The sequence below is a fragment of the Phyllopteryx taeniolatus genome, chromosome 2 (assembly GCF_024500385.1).
Source record: "Phyllopteryx taeniolatus isolate TA_2022b chromosome 2, UOR_Ptae_1.2, whole genome shotgun sequence".
NCBI lineage: Eukaryota > Metazoa > Chordata > Actinopteri > Syngnathiformes > Syngnathidae > Phyllopteryx > Phyllopteryx taeniolatus.
The window spans coordinates 1228756-1250642 of NC_084503.1; the positions used below are offsets into that span (position 1 = coordinate 1228756).

The window sequence follows — 21887 nt, forward strand, 5'->3', positions numbered from 1 at the left end:
TGTTGCGAGCAGAGTTAACACTTTGTGATTCACATCATAAAAATCCTGCTCCCCATCAATCAACAGTGTGTGTTTTTGCCCTTCTACCGTATTTGCGGTGTTAAAGAGCAAACGTTGATGGTGTACTTTGAGTTACGCCTACTAGCCTGGCTCCCAGCTATCTCCCTCTGGGAACAGGACCTCTCGTCTCCTTTAACCCTGGCCTGCTCCTATAATCCGCAGCCCAGTGGGAACGCTGACAGGAGGCGTCTGGCGTGAGCCTTTCCCTTGGCCCCGTGAAGGAATTAAAAGGGCACAACTGCCCTGGTGTGTGCTCCTTTTCAGCCCTGCCGACTCCAGCATCGCTCCAGAGGGAAGACTCCCACTGGGAGACTGAACACTAGAAGCACATCCGTCCATAGAGGAGCTCTCCTCTTGTTAGGATCACTTCCCTCTGTGTTCCGCATGGGAAACGTACAATAATGTTCACCTCTAAATTTGAGGGCTGCAACACTTATTTGAATAGCTTGAATAATTTGGTTGCAAAAAAAGAAAAACGTTCCTGCGTCAACGTTTTCGCCACAATGAGTTGCTTTTTGTTGGGCTTTTTTTCTTCACAAGGACTAATGTTACTGCTGACTCACAAGAACGAAGTTGTCAAGAGTGCAAAAAAAGAAACAAACGTGTCGACCGCAAAGTAGAACTGCCTAACACAACAGCAGTAGCGTAAAACAAGTTAGCTTATTCAATATAGCCTACACCTGCTTGTTAGAACGTATCGTAGCGCACTTTGAATCGCTTGTTTGGACGGTTACTCAATAAGCACATTCATACACTAGCTGAACACGCACAACAGTTGCCCAGGCAGTCAACACGCAGACTGGCTAACGGATAGCCAGTTAGCTCACAACGGCCAACTCTATACTCTCATTCGCTGACACCCGTGGCACTCACCAGGCCAGGCCCTGCCTTTTAAGGCCAACAACATTCAAAGTCACAGATACTACAGTGTAGAATGTGATCATTGTGCAAAAAAAAACAAAAACAGCAATACCTGCACCTCACATTTAGATTTTGTATCGGTATAATCCCAAATCATTTTTATCAACCGATGGGATAATTGCTAAAAATAGCCAATAGCACCAGCCCTACTCAATTTCATTTTCATGAATCAGGACATTTGCTTTGTTATAGTTGCAGATGTAAGTAATGATTTGATGCGGTGTTGAGGATGTGTGATGCCTCTGCAAGATGTCGGGTTACATTGTCCTGAGAAATAGCTAGCCTGCTCCCCTGAGAGACTCTGAGGTATCAAAGATGAGTCACGACCATTTTCTTCTTTGCTCAAGCACTCAAGTGCCATGGAAACAGCCACAAATATTTATGCCGGACAAACACTGCTTCTGTGTGTGTACTGCTTGCTCCTGCGAAGAAGCCAGGGCCACAAAGAGAGGTGACGCTTTGTCACTATGGTGCAAGCAAAATTTACTCTCCTGTGCTCAAGACCTCAGACAAGCACAACGGCAGCAGGAGTCCACGCTTGGACAAAAGCCAGCTTTGTCCTAAGGTGCCCTTGTCCTCCAGCTCACCTACCTGCGAAAACCTGCACTCCTTTGAAGCAGCATTCATCCCTGCCCCCACACATCTACCACGCACTCCCTTCGATGCTCACGCGGCCAGGTGGAGGCGCACGAAGGGTCTGTTCGTACTTGACATGCTGGGTTGGTTGTGTGAAAACAAACTATTGCGTGGATATTTGACTTCTAAAGCTATCAATGGCAGTGAATGTGTTAAGTGTGAGCATTGTTCCTGTTGGACAGGAAACCTCGTAGCGTCCAAATAAGGTTACTTTAATATTTTCTTTCACAAAAATAGAGATTTTTTTTTAAAGTACACATAAAATAAAAATATGTCCTTACCATCAAGGTCCTCCGGCCTGGTGAGATCGATGACTCTGTGGCCGAGCTTTCCGTCTTCAGCCAACTTGCCGAGGTGGTGCCCGATTCCTTCAAAATGGGCCCTTTCCTGCAAAGCGAGAAACGATAGTCAGGTCAACTGTACGACGTATTTCACTGATAGTTTTGGAAGAACAAAAATGACGAAAAGACAAACGAGAACAAAGAGGATGTGGTGAAGAGCGGTGCACGGGGGCGACATAAGGGCCAGGCGATGTTGTGTATAGATTTACAGGGGGGCCGTGGCTCTCTTTGCAGCGCTGAGATTTTCTTCTGTCGCCGTCTCCTTACAGGCCGTCCCCTGGTCGGCGGCGCCGGGAGCTCCGCCGCCATCATTTATTCAGCGTTTTCCCGTTTGAGCTCCGATTAAACTTGGCATATTGTTGTACTTGACGCACAATGAAACCCTGTCACTCAGCACGCCGTGACAATATTAAGTGTCATGTCCATGTGCATTTACAGAATAAAATAACAGCCTCTGAATAGTTGATGCACATTACACTTAATGTATTATGCAAGGGGGAGAGTGCCGACTGCCGCCGGCGCCATTGTTGAATGACCTACTTCCTCAGTGAATAGACAGGGTTTTAGCAAGGGGCCGTCTTGCTCTCCAAAGACTCAACTACAAGATGGACACTTTGACTCTGCTTGATACAAAGAATCCCCCCGCCGCTTCTTCCCTTCCATCCATCTTCAGCTTGGATCACACTAAAAGCAGGCTTGTCGCCTCTAGTTACAATAATGGCATTTGTTTTATTCCCTCTGCCAACGATGTGTTGTCGCACTGACCTCTGCCGATCTCGCCTTAACTCATACCCAGGTAGAGTCCCAACACGATGTTAACAGCTCCCTTGCTGCACAAACACTCACATTAAACGTCAAGTCCCTTTTTAATGCGTCGCACCGTTATGTTGTTTGCTTCTATATACAGTCGCACATGAGTTACGAGCCGTCGTTCGGCCAATTGGTTTGCTCTGACTCGCAGGCAAAAATTCGACATACAAGCACTGTATGATGGCAGTGAACGCAACGGGCTAACTGATCGTATTGCGGTGTCATAATCTTTCAACAAGGATATTCGAACACAAAACGTGGAGCAATACATACGCGGACAATATAACAACTCTCACTGGCATATATTCTTTATCCTCTATGAAAACAACTAATGTTACTGCAGATTACATGGAGATGTATTTGCAATTCTGTTTTACGTAATTCAGTAAAATGTGCACACCACATGGAGCAGCTCAATCTCCATGAAATTGAAGCAAAAAATGTGGCAAAAACACATTTGATTCTTTGCATGCTATTTAATGATGTCATCCTTGTATGTTTGTATACAGTCGAATGTTACAGAGTGACTTATTTTTTTGTTAGTAAAATTTTGGGGGAATTCTTTTGGCGGGGGGTGAGGCTGCACTGGACAAATGGCATTTCCATTCATTTCAATAGGGAAAGATGATTTGAGCTACAAGTGTTGCGAGTTACCAGGTCACGTAGATTTGTATCGCAAGGCACCACTGTACGAGATTCTCACATTTCAGATTTTTGTACATTTGTGGCAACCCGAGTGATTGCGCACTTGTGGCTTTTTGCTTACAAAAGTGTTTTTAAATGATGACATATGAACGTGAAAGGATTGAGTGCGCTGCCCCGTTTACAGCGGCACGCACATGCGCAAGCGTATTCATCAGCCAGTCATATTATTACTCTTAATGAAAGAAGCCAGCAGCCTGCTGACAAAGTGACTGATGTGTGATGAGCTGGGCGGGCAATGGGCTGCTTCAAATGCGACTTGGACAGTCGGCGTTCGCGGGCGCTGTGTCTCTGGAGTAAAGGCGTCACGTCGTTCCTCCCGTGTGCTCGGTCGGTCCCTTCCGATCAATCAAGTCCTTTTATAAACTCATGATCATTAAGCATCGCGTTGGGCCGAGAAGCTCAGCGAGAACAGGGGCCGTCCATCAAGAAGTTTCATTAGACCCCGGAAACTGAATACAGAGATTTGTTTCTCAATAAGTTATACATATTTGAAGATAATTGCTGAAAACGTGTGCAAAGATGGACAACTGTTTAGTGCTCAAATGTGGAGAGATACTTAAACTATGTACTATGTATGTGCTGTTCTAGCTAGCTCGACCTACAGCACCCCCAAAATGCATCTTCCCTTCCCTTGGCCGCTTTAGAGTGCCTTGTTGTTGCGGTGTGGATGATCAGCTAGGATTTATTCCAGCCACCGGAGTCTTAAAGGGAATACATTTTTCGCAGCTCAAATGTGTATGCGTAGTCATTAAAATGATACGAGACGAAATCGAATCCATTGTTCCTGAGGTATTTGATTGACAGTTGACAGTTGAGCGGACACGCCCACAGCGTCTGATAACGCCAAGAACGGCTTGATTTTTCCCGACTTTGAAGCCTCATTTTACAGTAAACACTTGGCGATTTCTTTTTTTTTTTTTTTTTTTATCTTTCAAATTTAGCAGGGTTGTTAAGGACATTCTTCTATGTGGTGTGTCAAATACTGTATGGATGACATATTTTCCCTGAATAACTAATTGCGCCTCATGATTAGCTTTTTGTCCCACGCATCCTACAGGAATCCTGCTTTATAGGAGCCAACAGTGTGAAGGTCTCGCCAGAGTAACTTTCACAGCCTTCCTGTGCTTGATATGCTAATTATCATCATGCTGCCAGTGCAATATGGAAGCACACATTTCCATAAAATTTTATATACAGTGCGTAATATACTTATTGGTTATACGTGCGGTAATTTATGTCCGCACGGCATCAGGGTTTTGTTTTAAACCTTGAATATATTCACTGAACTAATGCTTCTTTATTGCCCACGCATCAAGTGCTGTGATAAATTAATGGCACTTTTATTATTTTATAGTGTCATTAAATTTTTACTGATCACTCTGATACAGAGGAGTAGCAAAGGACACGCAGTATGGAGGGAAGCGGTCTGTCTTGCCAGGGAGATCGCAGAAGAGCCCAGCAGCATAAATGACGTCTCGGAAAGGGAGATTTTAGACACACACACAAAAAGGTAGATAAACTAAGCCAGAAGAATGAATGATGAGAGGAGGTACGTAAAGTTCAAAAGTGGGGGAACAAAAGCTAAAAAGAGAACGCTTTCATTGGTCTCTCGCATTGACCACGAGCGCTGGCAAGCCACCAGCTTCGCCCTTAAATGACTTCGGAATGCCGCGCTCCACCCGGCGCAACCCCATTTACAGCGATTGCACCCGTGCTGCTGCACAATAACACATTATCATCAGCTTGTTTTGAAAATATTTGTTGGTTGCGGACGAGGCGGCCCGAGCGAAGACGTGCGTCACAGAGGAGCAGAGATGACGAGGAGGAATAGAACTTGTCGGGCACGAGGAAGCCAAAAGGAGCGCTTGTCAGTGCTGCAAAGAGAGCTTTAATCTGGCAGCCCGCAGAACATGTGCTGCTCTGCCCACAGGGCGTATTCTGGGCAAAGGCGGGTGGCGGACGGCCCTGTGCATTGTGCGTACTCCTGGCCTATATTTAAGCGACGCGCTGCCGATACCGACACTCCTTCAGCCTCTTTGTAAATAGCTCCGAGCTATAGGCAAAGCCATATGGCCCGAGATTGTTCAAATACAGATGAAAGTGGAGTAGACTCGTGGTGCAAAATCGGCAAGGTTTTCATCCACGGTCCTAATAAATATCGGTGGTTCGCAAACTTTTTTACACCAAGTACCAATTCTACATACAACACATACTTCATGACCGACATTCAAGTGTTGTAGTCGCTCATCAAAAAGAAGAAGGGAAAAATATTCATTCAAATGATTGGAAGCCGCTAGAACATTAGACACAGTTTGAACAGTGACACTGCGCTTAAATATAGGAAAATAAAACAAGGGGTCAATTATTGCATACGAGTTAAATGGAAATTGTACAAAAATAAATGTTTGAAAACGAACTGTACCGAAAGATTGAACGTAAATGTATTATAATTAAAAGTTAAATATAACTGAACTGGATTTAACAAATTTGCCATACGGGAAAAAAGAAATACAGTTCAAATGTATTGCACAAAGCTAAATAAAAACAGTGCCAAAACAAACACTTCTCCAAGATGACATGTAAATCTATTGTACGTTAAACGTTCGATACCAACCGAACTGAAGTTAACAAATGCGTTTCAGCCACAATGAATCCCGTGATTCTTCGCGGAGCGCACTTGGAGCATCACTAGACTTAAGCCGTTTGTGTCAGTTATTGAGCGTTCGCGGGACATTTCTCTTTCATGTTTAGAATCAAATGACAAATCGCATGCTGTAGCACTGTATACGCAGCCGAGCCTCCTATAGCCCCCCCCCCCCCCCCGTGGTGGAAAACGGAACCCTGATCCGCATTTGCCAAAAAAAGGGCAGCTTAAACTGCGAAAGAGAAGCAGAGCTAATCCATCTCTGGGGTTTGTTTTAAAATCAAACGTAACTGACTGGAGGTTGGGCCAGGACAAATACATTGCCAAGTTACTACAATGTATATGACTGGACACTCTAAACGTGTACTTTTAAATTTGTGTACATATTGGGCAAAAGAAAACAAAAAATGAGGCGGATAATGCGCAGTTGCAATTTGCTTGAGCAAAATATTTTGAAAAGCTAAAGGAAGCGAAGCCGCTCCGATTCACTCGCACTGGCTGTACAGTTAATACGGAGCATTTTAAGCTCAGAACTCACTGTGAAATCGCACAGTCGGATTATCCGCAATTTGGAAAGTATGGCTAAAATTTCAGCCATGTTTTCTTTCGTGGGAAAATGATACAATCCCATTTCCATAAATGTGACCTGTAACAGCTGCAGAACCCTAAACAGCCACTTAAGTGTGATAATGTGCTGAAGTGGCTCTGGTAATATCGCACACCTGGTGCGAGGCGAGTCGAAGGCTCGGTGACCGCAACGCGGGCTTCGGCGGATCACGTTTCAGTCATCAGTGTGGTCTGCGGCCCTCCAAAGACGTCTCTGAGGCTCTCAGAGCAAACGTCTCAACGGTCCGACGGAGACAAAGGCTGCTCGGCGCTCATCTGGTTTGTATTTTTATTGTAACCAGTTGCCATGTTATTTATAATCCTGCAGCTTTCCAGTCGTTCTTGTGAGTTTTGAGCCATTTCGACGCGAAGCCTATCCAGCCATGCGGTAAACGCACAGTTCCTTTCGTGCCGACTGTTGCTCTCTCGGTGAACCCGCAGCTCTGCCTTTGTTAGGGTTAATGCAGGCAGCAGCACGATCGACAGTAGCGGCCACAAAAGCTTGGCGTCTGTTTCCGCGCTAGCGCTCTTCAACATCACGTAGACGAGACACGGCATAATATTTCCCTTTGCTAGGGGATCGCCTCATTTGCTTCAAAGAGAAAAGGGGCAAGGCTTTTCATTAAATTAAGCAGTTGAAAGGGGCGCTAAACCTTTTCTGGGCTTGGTGCCAATTTCTCATTTATTGTTTGTTTTTAATAAAAGAACATAGTGTCATTATTCAGGATGATTGATTTGTCTAGTTTTGGTTGGAAGGAAAATTCAAACTGCGACTCTTCAGTCATAATGTCAAATGTGCGCGTGTTAGTCGGGAACAGTCCAATGCGACTAAATGGTCTTTAACGCAAAGATTATTACTCTGATGTAATATACTTATTTATCGTTCTGAAAATGACTGCATTATGTATTTCTCAGGGCAAAATGTACAGTGTAACGTTGCACGAGCGGATTCTTGTATTTCTTTCGAAGCTGACTAATTATTTGAAATGATCTGTTCGGTCAAGGTACTGATGGTCAGCAGTCATGGTCAAATTGTAGTATAAGATAAACAGCAGCAAATTTTTCAGACCCAGTCAAAGTACTTACTGCACATTTGATAGCGAGTGCCAATACTTGAAAATGCCATTATGTCTTACAATTGTGATGAAAATGTATTTTATTGTAAGCAAATATTGTTTAAAAAACTTTTTGGGAACTTGGCCAGTTTCACTCGTATACAACACTTTTTAGAGTAACAGCTTATCATGACTGATATTTGAATACCCAACTGCATGTCTTTTAAATGTAGCCTAAAACACAAGGCACGTACGTCAGTTACGTGGCACACGAGGGAGCACGATGCAAAAGAAACCAATACAGTAAGAAGAACGTCGAATCTGGATGATATTCAGGTACGGAGCGCAGATTTGACCTTTGTGCGTTAACTACTAAAGAAATTGAGTAAAAAGAAATACAAGACGACTTACTTGTAGTAACAAGTCCCTTGTTGTAGCATCAGACCCTTTCTTCGAGTACAAATACACACGAGCGGTATCGACACTGATTCCGGAATCGGTATTGCTGCATCCCAATTCAAATATTAAAAAGTGCGACATGACCACAAGCCCATTCGCAAGTGCGCAAAATGTAATTGCACAGTCCAGCCATTGTGTTCAAACTGCCAACGACACCACAGACTATAAACGATACTTTGTGACCTCATCTTTTGTCAAGTGTACTTTGTGGGGAGCCCCACTTCACGTTCTTTGTCTTGGCCAAACAGCGGGCCAGAAATGTTTACGATGTAAAAATTGTGGTAGCGACACTGCCAAACGACTGAACCAAGATGCGGTCTTGATGATTTATTTTGGTTACCAGATGAGAAGAGGCTAAAGACTTGACGCGCTGGCACAATCATGTTTATTTGTATTCGTTCGGGGAACAATCGGACAAAGCATTAATGTAAGCAATTGTCACAATGGCGCTCGCTGGCCGTAGTCATCGTCTGGGAGCTGGGGGCTAATCTAATTTGGATGGGCAAAGCCTTGTATGCCGAGGATTTACACTGCAGCTAAAACGCTTTGCTTTGCAATTTCCAAGACGGCGGTCGAAAAGGAGCAGAAAATTGCTTCCAGGGCGGCCGACCAGACAAGATTATATCCAAAGTCTTTGTGAGGGCTTTGCCTCAAAAGAGCCCTGGCATCACACGCACACGCACACGCGAGCAGGCGGGACCTGTGTAACCATTACAAGCAATAGGTTAGGAGAAGTGTAAGCTCCATCTGAATATTTACAGGCTGAGATTTAGATCGGGGAAATGGACAATTGCAGTCATCAATACTGAGGAGAGGAGGTGCTCTAGGGCAAAAAAGGCCACTTCAATAGGTTAATACTGCCCTTTCACCTTTTGATTCCAGCCGGGAACGTGTCAGCACAGGAATATATTTGATCTCGCAAGAACTCCTGGGTCATCACAAAGGCAAATGCTAACAGAACTCACGCAAGACTATAGATGCAAGCATGTCGAAGTTGATGAATCAAAGCATACCCCATTGATGCAGCCTAAAATGCATCGGGCGGCCAACTGTCAGGATATTTGTCCGAGTGTTCAATTGAATGCTTATTAAAAGTACTCAGCATCTATCCGACTAAATATGTCATGTAAAATTGAGTGACCGCAGAGAAGAGTGTTGTCAACAAACCTGCCAAATTTGTATGATTAGTGGGCGTGACCATTGAATGTGCAAAACCAATCCCTCTGCTGAAAACAATGGATATTATTTTGTCTCGCAACGTTCTAATGGCTACACATCCCTACATGTTTGAGCTGCAAAAATATATCTGCTTCAAGCCTGCGGTGACGAGAATAGATCTACCCGGTCATCGCAGGGCTTTTTCGTGCTGCGACAACGAGGCGCTCGAAAATGGCCAGGCCAACGGAAAGTCCGGGTCCGCACGGTGGCTGTCACGTTGGATAATTGTATGCCCTCCTTTGCTCTTCCATGACATGCGTGCACTCACAAATGACATTGAGGCGCTCTAAAGCGGCCACACCACGTGGCAATCCGATTTTTCGGGGTGTAGACATCGCTAGCTAGATAACTGCACCAGGTAGCCACTAGTTAGCTCGCAAGCTAACTATGACTCATGCCAAATGCATCACTGTACGTGGTATTAGCCACGCCCCCTGCGCCAAAAAATACATCTCTCAAACTATAATGTTGAAAAACAGTTAAGTGCTGATTCTCCACAATTCAGTACGAAACAGGTGACTTTTCACATTTCCAGCAATTATCTTCAAACCCGTGTAATGTATTCAATTAGGAACAAATCTCTGAATTAAAATCACACACAAAAATCAGTATTTACTATTTTTCTTTTGGTGTACCGTATTTTCACGACCATAGGGCGCACCGTATTAAAAGGCGCAGTCCCAGTTACGGGGTCTATTTCTGTATTTAACACACACATTAGGCGCACCACCGTATTATTTGGCGCAGGCATGGAAAAACAGACGCTAGCTTAAAACATATGCTAGCATGCATGCACGCTAAAACAATGTTTTTAAAAAGGCAGCGGGAGCAAAACTGAGTCCGCTTGTACTTTCTTGAAATATTTAACAATGTACTCACGTTATTTTTGGATCAACCCTCATCCCCAAATCCGTCAAAGTCCTCACCTTCTGTATCCGAAATGAACAGCTGGACAAGTTCTCAATCAAACACGGCGGGTTCGAGTCAGTCTCGTTGCCGTGCGAAAGCGTCCACAATCCATTGGCAAATTGTGGCGTAACTCGCCCGGCGCTGCCTCCTAGTCTTAGTAAAGCTGTGTTCGCCATCCGTCATCCGTGGCTTCCACGCCGCTTTTTTCGGGGGTCCTTAGCCAAACCGATGTTGTTTTGCACAACGCGCACCCCGGAAATTCTCCCAGTTTAAAAAAAATGTAATAAAATATCGAGCAGAGCGCTCAGCGCACAGCAACATTTATAGATGTTGGAACTCGGTGCACACACAAGACGCGCCGCATTATAAGGCGCCTCGTCCATTTCGGAGAAAATGTAAGACTTTTAAGTGCGCCTTATGGTCGTGAAAAGGTAATTTATTGTCTGAATGTATTGAAGGCCAGTTATATTGACTATATTGACATCATGATGGTAACACTGCAACTGTATGAGTTCAAACATACATGCTTGTTTTGTCATTCACCCGTGACGCGCAAAAGCAACATGTCTGTTTGTAGCATAATGGAGGGAACCAATTCAAATGGTTACAAATGGCTTCAGATCCGGTTTATTTGACTGCAGGCATCGTGGTGTGTGTTCTAGGTAAAAGCCTCCACTGGGTGAAGAAGCGGGAGTAAATAATGGAACAAAGTAATTGCCCTCAGCAGACAATAATACCTTTGGATTAATATTTTAAAAAGATCAATTGAGGGAGGCTTGTAAAAGGTTTTATTGTACTGAGGGGATATAGTAAAAAGAGACAAATAAAAAGACAAGCCTCCCGTCTAGTAGGAATATATATCTACATATGTGTATATATATATATATATATATATTTGTTTTTTTTAAAAATAGTTTTAGTATGAATATTTTACACGGCTTCGGGTTAAAGGCGTGCGTCGAGTCAGAGCGACGGTGTTCTTCTCTGTCGATGGCCAGGAAGCAGCCAAGCGAAGAACGAGGGACTTGTCGAGATAAAGGTTAGGGAGGAAGGCATTGTCCCGATCGCACACGCTTTGTATGAAAAGATAAATTGATCCATCTGTAAGCAGCACTTAGCCCGCCCCTCAGCCCCGGTCATTACAGTGGGATAAATCAATATTTAATATCCCCCTCTAACAGCTGCACTGGATGATCTTAACCTCTCCTTAATCCCATTTATGTTACTTTTCCACAATCTTCTTGTGAACTCGCACAATGATCAACACGCAAACAAGAGACTGCGGAAGATCACAATCCCGTCAAAGTCAGGCGAGGCACTTGCTTGACATTTCGATTGTGTAACTCACCAACGTTAAAGCGAAACCGTTTGGCGTCGGTTGGCTTGTGTCAGCGAAAGGCTGAATCACCGTGATGGCCTCGAGCCGTGAGCAGCTTTGATAGGTGCCCCTCGAATGTCAAAGCTTTCTAATTGGGCCGGCCGGTGTCACTAAAAATAAGAGGTGAGTATTTCCCACACGGTTTGCCCTCCCAACACAAAGCAGTCTGCTGTCCTGTGAACAGTGATGTCATCAACAGAAATAAATGACTCACTTATGTAACGTGTTTTTCTTTTTCTTTGACACAACAGTGGTACACTGTTTCAAGGAAAATACATTTTCACCACATGTGTAACACAATATACAGTGTTGCCTTAATATACAACCTTAATTTGTTCCGTGAAAACATATTTCACAATTAAAATGAATGGAAATGCCATTAATTCGTTCCAGCCCCCCCCAAAACAAATTTATTTTGGGTGATTTTTTATTTATTTTTTTTTAATGAAGAAAATAGTACTCCATAATATTGTACTTTACAAAATTAAATAGAATATAAAGTAAACATGATTATCTGCATATCTGTTGTTGACCAATACTGGCCACTCATGCCAGAGTAGCATCTGCCCCACTTGCACACTGACTCAGGAGTATCTGCAACATTTGCACAATCGACATTGCCCCAGATTATCGCGCAACTTGCTTGAAGTCTCTGTGCCCTTTGCACGATGGTCTTTGCACCGGACTATTGCAATATTAGTCATTCGAACTGCTCTAAGTGCTAGACGACTCTGCATCTTTTTGCACAATTGTCAAAAAAAATAAAAATAAATTGTACCGCCATTACCAGATAACTAGCAACCCTTTATTGCTCAGTGACTGTTTTTTTGTCAATGTCTTTCTGTCTCCAAAGTGTTCTCTGTCAATTGACCGTCTGTTGTCGTACTTGAGCGGTTCCAACTACCGGAGACAAATTCCTCGTGTATTTTTTGGACATACTTGGCAAATAAAGATGATTCTGATTCTGATTAATTAATTGCGGCTCCTTCTGGTGTGCAAACTTGGCCACCAGGGGGGGGGCCATCCAATACACATTCAGACACAAACCAAGAATATTTCCACACCTACCACAAGTGACTCAGTAAGCTACAGTCGTCGTTTTCCAAGAGAACAAAAATATGAGTATTGTTATTTTGTCTGTCTACATGTTTTGCTGCATCACTTGTGTTCAAATATCAGCCGCTTGAAGCGTTATAACACAACCACATAGATGCTACTTGTCAGCCCATCGATGGCGTGTCCCATTATGTGTTAGCATTAGGCTAACGGACTTCATTTATTTGATTATTTTAAAGTCCGAACGACGGCTCGTCTCTGGAAAGATCCGTAAATCGGATCACTCATAACTCAAGGCACCACTGAACAAAACCACCTCAAGAAATTAGACTGAATAGACTGCTACGCAACTCACTGGAAAGCAATCCAAATTTGAAATCTGAAAGACGTCCCAGTTTAGATTCATTACCAGGAGTTGGCATAGTAATCAATGAATTATTTTTTTGGGGATTGTATGATATTAATTGTCGATGAATCGTGTCTTGAAGCAACTGAGACGAAGTGGATCGCAACCAGCGCAGCTGCTGTTAATTCACCTCAACTCGTTTGCTGTTTCAAGACGTTCCACATGACCTCTGCGCAACTGCATTTTACCGTCATACGACACCGGCATGGAAAGCAGAGTTCACAACATTCGGGGGAAAAAAAAAAAAATCAAACACATTTTTAAAAATAATGATTTTAATAATAATGATCAATGATGGCCATCCGTAGAACAGTACTCGTTTCTGTGAATCTGAAAGGCCACTAAATATTCTTTGTATTTGCAGTTCCCCCTGGTGTATATTTTTCCAAGGTACTCTAGACCATGAAACAATTGGGAGGGAGGGTGCTGCTAATCTGTTTGTCCTTGCGCCGTACGTCCTTCCTGATAAGTACTGTCAATGTGTACTGAACAAGGCAGATGAAATACAACTTTTTTTTTTCTTGACAACACGTTATCTTTTACTGATAAATGTAATCAGCTCTGTGTGAACTGTCAATGTGGCACGCTCCAGCGAAGCTTTTACCCGCCTGGGCACAATGTAGCCGCAGCTGCCTATCGAGCACGTGTCCGCACATTGTTGAGCCGCTGCGAATCGGCTCATGGCGCATTCGGCCGCGTGTTACAAAGAGTTAGGAAGCTCAAAACACAAATACAGTATATGTGCATTTCCCACATGAAGTCTATGGATGAATTGTGGCCGATAATGAAATACCGTATTCGTCCTTTCTTTGAGGATGCAAAGTTCAAACTTTATCTCGCAGTGGCGGAAAGTACAAAAGTACAACTAATATAGTTACTGTAATTAAGAAGAGTTTTCATGTATCTTTACTTTGGTGTTTATTTCTTTCTCCAACGACTATATTATTCTCCATCCACGGCCTCATTTAGGAGGCTGGTTTGATGCTGTCAGCTGCAAGAATGATGAGTCAGTTCACATAGTTAACAAAGCTATGGGACCTTGTTGTTTTAATAGCATAAAGGCTTGTGCCTAGCTCTGGGGGGGAAAAAAACAAACAAAACCAAAAAAATAACTTTTCATTGATATCAAAACCGGTTTTGTATAGAAGTGACAGTAAAAAGTCCTATTTACTTTCTTTTACGTAGTAGAAGTAGTCTTATTCCATTAGCTTCAAGTCGATATTTCAATGAGATCAAAATTCATAAAGAATTACAAGTTTCAGAAACAAAAGGAAAAAAGAACAAAAAGGTGTAAGTTTTTTGCTGACACTTTTTTCTTTTTCTTTTCTTTGTCTCAACACAAAGTTTCAAACATGCAGGAGCAAAAATACATTACAAATATTTCGAAAAAAATCAAGGCACAATTTTAATCAAAACATTCAATCTAACCCAACCGAAGTTCTGACATTTTCACAATTGTTTTGTTTATGCTTGATTTGTACTTAGGTTTTAAGCATGTTTTTTTTTTTCAATTCATTTTCCTAATCATTCCCCCACTTAACACCTCCGACAGAGACACGTCTCTGCTTAGCATTTGTCACATTTTCTTTGAAAACTAAAATACATACCGTATCAGTCTGTACTTCTTGACGGTTACTTACATACATGAGTCAAATTGGTACTCCCACCTATTTTACACAAGTATGTGCACTTCTAAAGTACAGCGTGTGCGTACTTTTGCCATCTCTGCTGTCTCCTCTCAGCGATGTCGCACACCTTTCCGTAAAAACATGGTTGACGTCCGCCTGAATAGACATCGTTGCCCTCCAAACACCAAGTGAGAGGCAAATCAAAATAGATAGTCATTGACTTTTTTTTTTTTTTTTTTTTAACATATACATTGACCTAGTTGAGGCTGTTGGTTAAAAGTGTTAGTTGGTGAAATATTAATGAGCATCGCTCCCAGTTCCTGCCAGTTCCTCGCAGCCAACTGGCACCGTGGCAACAAGCTAAAGAGAGGAGGACAGCTTTTTTTCCCCTCTTCTTTTTCTCTCTCTCTCTCTCTCTCTCTCTCTCTCCTTGATTGACTCATCGATTGAAGATATTTTTAAAGGGAATCCCTGGGAGTGTGCGCTCCCGCTACAAAGCAGCCCCTGCCTGTGTCGAGGGACGCAGAGGGCTGCACGTATGCTTAAAGTGGGCAACGACTTCAGAGTGGTGTTAGGCCACACCGGGCACCGGCGTGGCGTGGCCTGTCACGGCCTTCGCACCAACTTCAGCGAAGACTCTCATCGCGCACATGCGTACACCGCCAAAAATCATCAAGTCCTTCACCCTGGACATGGATGAAAGTCCGATTGGTTCTTAAGATCGCGCTGTTTATTAAAGGCACTATGTTGGTTTATTTCCACCACTACTTTCATGTACTTTAGAAAAGCAACATCAAGGTATAGCTGACCTGAATAAAACAATACGGTCTTCTTCTTTTCCTATTCGGCGTGTCATCCTCTTCCATATCAATGGAGTGTTTGATTATATGACAGCATTAAGATAGCGAGCCAATCTTAAGGCAACCCTCTTTTGCCTGAAGAATTGTTCACGATTTGCCAAACTGCTGCTTATTGTCCAGTGAGTTGAATTGGATTCAGTGCCACCGTACAGGGCTTGTATCTCAAGTCAAAGCAAAAACCGACAAATCATATGAAACGGCTTAATAACAACACAAATATTTATTAAGTTAAGTCGCGTCTCCCCAGGTCTGTAAACAGCCTGATAAAAGCACGCAGACACAAAAACTCTCAACAGGTGTGTTGTTCTCACGCACTCGGAACATGTCATCCATCCCCTCGTCGCCACTGCCGGCGTGAAAAGATTGCGCGGCAACAGGGAATAAATAGATCATTGTTTTATGAAGTGTCAAATGTATGTTAAATGTCGCGTTTGTTTTTGGCCCCAGCACATTGTTTGTGCTGAGGGCCACATCAGAGTTTGCACTATGCAAGTTGTGAGGGTGACAGACGCCGCAGAAATAGCACACTATGTGCAGACACTGATAGAATTGGGGATTCCAAAAAATACAACTGGTTGGCACACCACTTGCTTTTAATCTGTATTCCCCAATTAAATAAATTGAAATTCCATTCATCCAAAAGCTACCCCAATTTTTGGTGTGTGTTTTTTTTTAACAAAGAACAATAGCACTATTGTATCAAAAAACAAAATGAAACAGCCACATCAACAACTGCGCACGAGGGTTGAACGGCTTCCGGCTTTTGGTAGTCGATGCTAAGCTGATGATAGTCGAGTCAGCTTTGATTAATCGGCGACGTCGTTGATATTTTGCGTGCTTTCGCGTCCAAACACAAGCTCGCTCACTGGTTCTCTCTGTCATCCTCGTTTGCACAGGCTCCACCCCCCTACTCATTCATCCAATCACATTCATACACTCGCTCATACATTCACAATTGGACACCGTCGTTGCCTCGGAAACAATCTGAAATTGGAAAACTCCCCAATTCACGTCACGCAACTGCATTATTGCTACTTTGTACAGTCTGTAATAATAGTATATCATTTTTAAAAATCACAAGAGGAGGAAATGCGTTGCAATTATGTACTGTCGCGTTATGCGGATTGTGGCGAGAGCTTTATAAGATGCAACTGTTTGCGAGACCATGAAGGTGCCTGTGATTGGATGAATGAGTCGGGGGTGGGGCCAGCGGAAGTGGACAAGTCAGTTCAGCCCCTGCTTGTGGGGCGTGGCCAAGCGAGCGACATCGGGAATATATTCAAAAGACCGACTGCGGCGGCTCGCGAGTGTAAATGTGTAAATGGTCTTACCTTGTCAACTCTGCAGTTGTTGAGGCCGACCGAGGTGAGGGCGGACAGCTTCGCCTCCATGCCCTGCTGATGGTGTTGCAGCTGCTCCCTCTGGATCTGCTCCCTCATTTTTCGGGCCTCCTGGATGGCCTTCATCACCGTGTCCTGGTCCCCGAACAGCGCCGTAGAGTTGAGGCTGGATAGGATGTCTGCACACACACACACACACACACACACACACGAGTGCACACGGAGTAAGTCAGTGGGGTCCAAACTATGGCCTGGGGGCCATTCGTGGTCCGCCATCCTTTTTTAGAGGCCCGGGGCATATGCTAAAATTCGCGATTCACACAGCCCATGTCATTTCCCTGCATTGTACTGTTTACTTTCTACACTGGCAGTAGAAGAGAACGTCAACACATTTGTTCTCATCTCTCACTTCCTTGTTTTCCGACAATCACAAATGACTAAATTAGAAATAATATTTCTATTCATAACGTCCTGATGAAGATAATTCAGTTTTTGCTTTGTGCCAAAGTATTATATATATTTTTCCTGCTGTTCATTACAGCCGTGGGTTTAAAAAAACAAAAAAATTAAATCAGCAACTCCTTGACTTTTTGCTTTATCACCATGCTGTTTAAAAAATATACAGTACATATAAACAGGGTGTCCAAAAAAGCCTCTATACACGTATTTTTTTCCCTTTTTTTCTTTTCAGGCATCATTCGGACAGATGTGAGGTTATCAGCATTTGACAGTTTCGGCATTGCAATTCTTGTAAGCGTAACAACTCCTTGCCCCTGGATCGCCACTTGACATCGGAGCAGCGTCGCAAAAGTGGCGCCTGGCAAAAAGGTTTTCTGTTCCTCACTGCAGTTCAGCGCCAGGTTGAGAAGCTGATGGTGATAAAGTTTTGCCTGCACCGACTTCAGGTTCTTGAGCATCATAATCTTCCACTTGAGTCCCTTGAGCAACCTGAAGTCGGTACTGGGAAAGCTTTATCACGCTCCAAAGCTTTCCAATGCAGCCGTCCGGATCAACTTTCCCTGGCTTTGCACAAACGCCTGCTCTACAAGTTCATCGGTGTTTTCATCAGCGGTGGTAGTGCCTGGCCTTCCACTGCTCGGTTTGCCAAAAAACATATCCTGTTTCAAGAAACTTGCCATGGACAGCGTAAATTGTACTTCATGTTCAAGCAGTGTGACAGCCGTAAAGTTTCTCGAACTAGCGCTGAACCGCAGTCGGGGACAGAAATGATTGTAGCCAGGCGGCAATTTTTCAACGCTGTTCCAATGTCAGTTGAGCAAAGGAATGATATGCTTGCAAAAAAAAAAGACTAAGCAGTCAAATGGCGATGACCTCATGTCTGTTCGACCGATAGCCGAACACCACACTGAGAGTAGCACTGTCGTTCAGAATCTTACCAAACGAGGAGCCACGGCCCAGGCCACCTCCAAGCGGACTGGGGATACCACCCTTGTTAGCGAAGCTGTTTGGGTTGCTTTTGCAGCCGGGGAACAGGTTTTGCGTCGGGGAAGTCGGGGACTTGACCATGTCTGTTGTCTTTGGCCGAGCCGAAAGGTTGAGCGGCTGTGTTCCTTCCTCCTACGGTAGCGCAGGTACAAATAAGCATGAGAGAGGACATCATGTGAACGGGCCCCCGTCCCTCCATTTGGGACTTTTCTCCTTGTTCAAAAGCAAACACAGCATATTGTAGTGTAATGTGATTCATCCTTTCCCTGTCCGCATCGTCCTCCCTTTTGCCAAGCGGTGCCACCGTGATCTGCCCCACAGTTGCTCAGAGCCTTTGTTCACACTAATTGAAGCAGATTCTGTCTGTCTGTACATCTTCATCTGTTCTCCCTCCGCTCTGGCTGCGCTCTCTGGTTTCGAGAATAAATAATGACCAAATAACGCCGCTGCCAGTGATCAAAGACAGCTGTTCCGTTCGTCACGTCGACTCACATTATCTACTTAATAGCTTTTGTTTTCTCATTTCATTCCTCATAGTTGCATACATGCTATGATATACTTGGATATGTTCTCCCCTGAAATATGGAATATAATTTAGCAAATGCCCAAATCGTGGAGTTCTGAAGTCGGAGGAGGAGAAATGTTTTTGGTGACTGAAGGTGATGTGAAATAAGCAGCAGTCAACTCCAATACGTCTGTCTTACTTTATTTTATAGCTCACTATTGACATGAAATAATCAATTGTAACCTACTATTTGGCATGAGAATTTGGATAAACCTTTGTATTACAGTGAAAGGTAGATGATTTAAAAGATGCCAGCTCTATGCCAGCATATGTATTAATGAAGGGGAAAATCCAATGCGAGCACTTTTCATGCAATGATGTGCATCTGAAAGTGCACACGAAAATCACGAAATACTATAGCACAGTCGATTTGCATGACTACGATAAATAGTTAGTGTATGACGCCGAACAGGGACAAACGCGCTGGCCATGAACCACAGTCAATTGCCACGTGCATCAATGAGCAGCATTTTAGCGTACATGAAGACATGCTGCTCTTGACAGTCTTGTTTAAAGCCCAAGTGCTTCCGTGTCCAACACATATGGCTCAAACATAGGCTGCCCCAAGGCCTTGTTGCTGCTGTGCCAATAACAGTTTGTCATGCAGTGAAGCTGAAAGCACACAAACGAAACGAAAGGCAATCTTTTTCCACTGTGGCTACAGATGGACGGTTGCCACGATATGTTTGATTTCCATTTACACTATTATTTATAATTGTTTTGCCTGAAGTTCTTTGTCTTCTTTCACTCCGCAGTTTTTGTGTAGCGTGTAAGATGGTATGACTACGATGCCGCATACGTGAGCAAAAGTCAGTTGCTACGTGTACACGAGCCATACATCGAGCGCTGTCCTGCTAATCCAAGACATGATTTATGGTCTTTCTACATTGTGATATTATTCAGTTGAGCCACTCCAAGTGGCCGTGTGTTTCTGATTAGTGTGGTGAGTGAGGATGATGTACTGAATATGGAAAAAAAAAAAAAAAAAAAAAAACCTACATGCCATTAGTCATGAACTTCCAATGCGTTGTAATGCCGTTGTGGCCTTTTATGTTCCATAAAGTGTTTAGTAGCTGGAGTGAAACAAAGAAGCAGGGCTCACTAAAGCCCCACAAATTGATGAGCTTCTGGAGGCCACCGTTACACTGCAGCATTGAAACAGAACTGCGGTGCCTTGAGATAACGACGGAACCGACTTTCGGGTCTTTCGAGCCGCCGATCGGCCGACTTTTTGCAAACTTGAGATTGGAGCGCTGTATGCAGTCAGGTGACTCAACCTGCTTCACAACAGATGGCAGTCTGGCAGATGGAATTAGTAAATGTTCTCCAAAAGAGAGAGACTTCAAGCTGTTTATTGCCATTCTCAGCTGAATGCTACTGTCACACTAAGCATAAAACAAAGACAATTAGACGTCGTGTACTTAAAGCAACCACATACTGTAGCTTCCGCTACCTGAATGCTAGCATACAATGGGAAACTCCATAGGCACACGGGCTCACAATTAGCATCTATGGGGCGCTGCTCTTCTCGCTACGCATATCTGAACACAAGCGATGCTGCAACACATTGAGACAGACCATATAACAAAACAGAGGCATATTTTCTTTATCATCTGCGAAGAACAACACATTTTTTTTTCTGCTGTACTGAAAAGCCGAGACGGAAGCTGAGAGTCCCGAACAATATGCTGACATACTGTAAGTATAAGACAGGCAGCCACACACACACGCACACCAGAACGGGCAGCACAATCCAAAGAGAAAGTGTGAGCAAAACTGTTTATTTATTTTTAATTGTATTTCGTTTTGTCATTACTGTATATTTTTGTAGTATAATATATAAAGCACTCTTTTTCTCCTTAAAATGCACAAGAGAATACTTTTGTTTTTTGGGGGAGGCCGGGACGGATTAATGGCATTTCCAATCGTTTCGCTGGGGAAAGGTGACTCTAGATGTAAGTGTTTTAAGTACCAAACGTGGTCAAGGAAGAAATTCCATTTCTGTCTTAAGCCACCACAGGACAGTTACTAGTTTTATGAGGACGGAAACAAAGTCGGGTCAGTACTACTCAAGGCCTGGGCTGAAAGAGTTGAAGGTTGTACCTTGACTTGAGTGATAGGGCTGGAGGAACTCTTGTCATTCTTCAGAGAGGAGGGGGAAATGGGCCCACTGGCATTGAGGGGCTGCGGGAGCGGAGGCATCTTGGCTCCAGGAGAGACCTGCATGCTGGCAAGTTGGGCGGCGTACAGTTGCTGCAGGGAGACGGAGAAAGCCACAAGATGTTAACATCCAAATACAGCCAACATTCAAAGTTTTATATTCTGTCTTTTCCTCTCCCGAGCTTCTGTGTCTGCCTTCATCTCTCTCTCTCTCTCTCTCTTTCCTCTCTTTCCATGATGCTGGCAGAGAACCTCCATCAAAGGTCTTAACTGTGTTTCAAAGGCGGAACCCAGAGAGAGAGACAGCAGTCTTGAAAACCACACAGAGATGGCTTGCGTTCAGAATACTTGGAGCCCCTATTTTCCACTTATCACAGAAAAAGGTTTGCAGTGTGGATGCTAGCGAAGATCTCTCATAGCTCTAATTCAGCTATAGAATATACAGCCTCCAATTTATATTTCTGGCACGATATTTAACCCCACGCAACCATGTGAGACACTCCCATTAAACAATACTAGAAACCCAAAACCTCAGTGGAATTGCCGTCGTAGAGTAAGTTAAACACAAGCATTATGAAGGCTTAGAGACCTGTATGAAAAGCACTGATGTTATTTTCCTTGGCGTTCAGTCAGTTATACATGCGTTAGTGACATTACCACACAAGAGGGCGGTTCAAGTGACCG

The 21887-nt window shown here is 43.7% G+C and overlaps 1 protein-coding gene across 5 annotated transcripts in view; it reads right to left on the reverse strand.

The window, feature by feature from the left end:
* Positions 1-21887, reverse strand: part of sox6 (SRY-box transcription factor 6) — a 151065-nt gene that overhangs the window by 17515 nt on the left and 111663 nt on the right. For all 5 annotated transcript variants that reach the window (XM_061751272.1, XM_061751289.1, XM_061751282.1 and 2 more), the window contains 4 exons: positions 21147-21296; positions 18430-18610; positions 17024-17211; positions 1899-2004 (listed from right to left, as the gene is read on the reverse strand). In XM_061751272.1, the coding sequence (XP_061607256.1) occupies positions 1899-2004; positions 17024-17211; positions 18430-18610; positions 21147-21296 (625 nt within the window). The remainder of the gene's footprint in view (positions 1-1898; positions 2005-17023; positions 17212-18429; positions 18611-21146; positions 21297-21887) is intronic.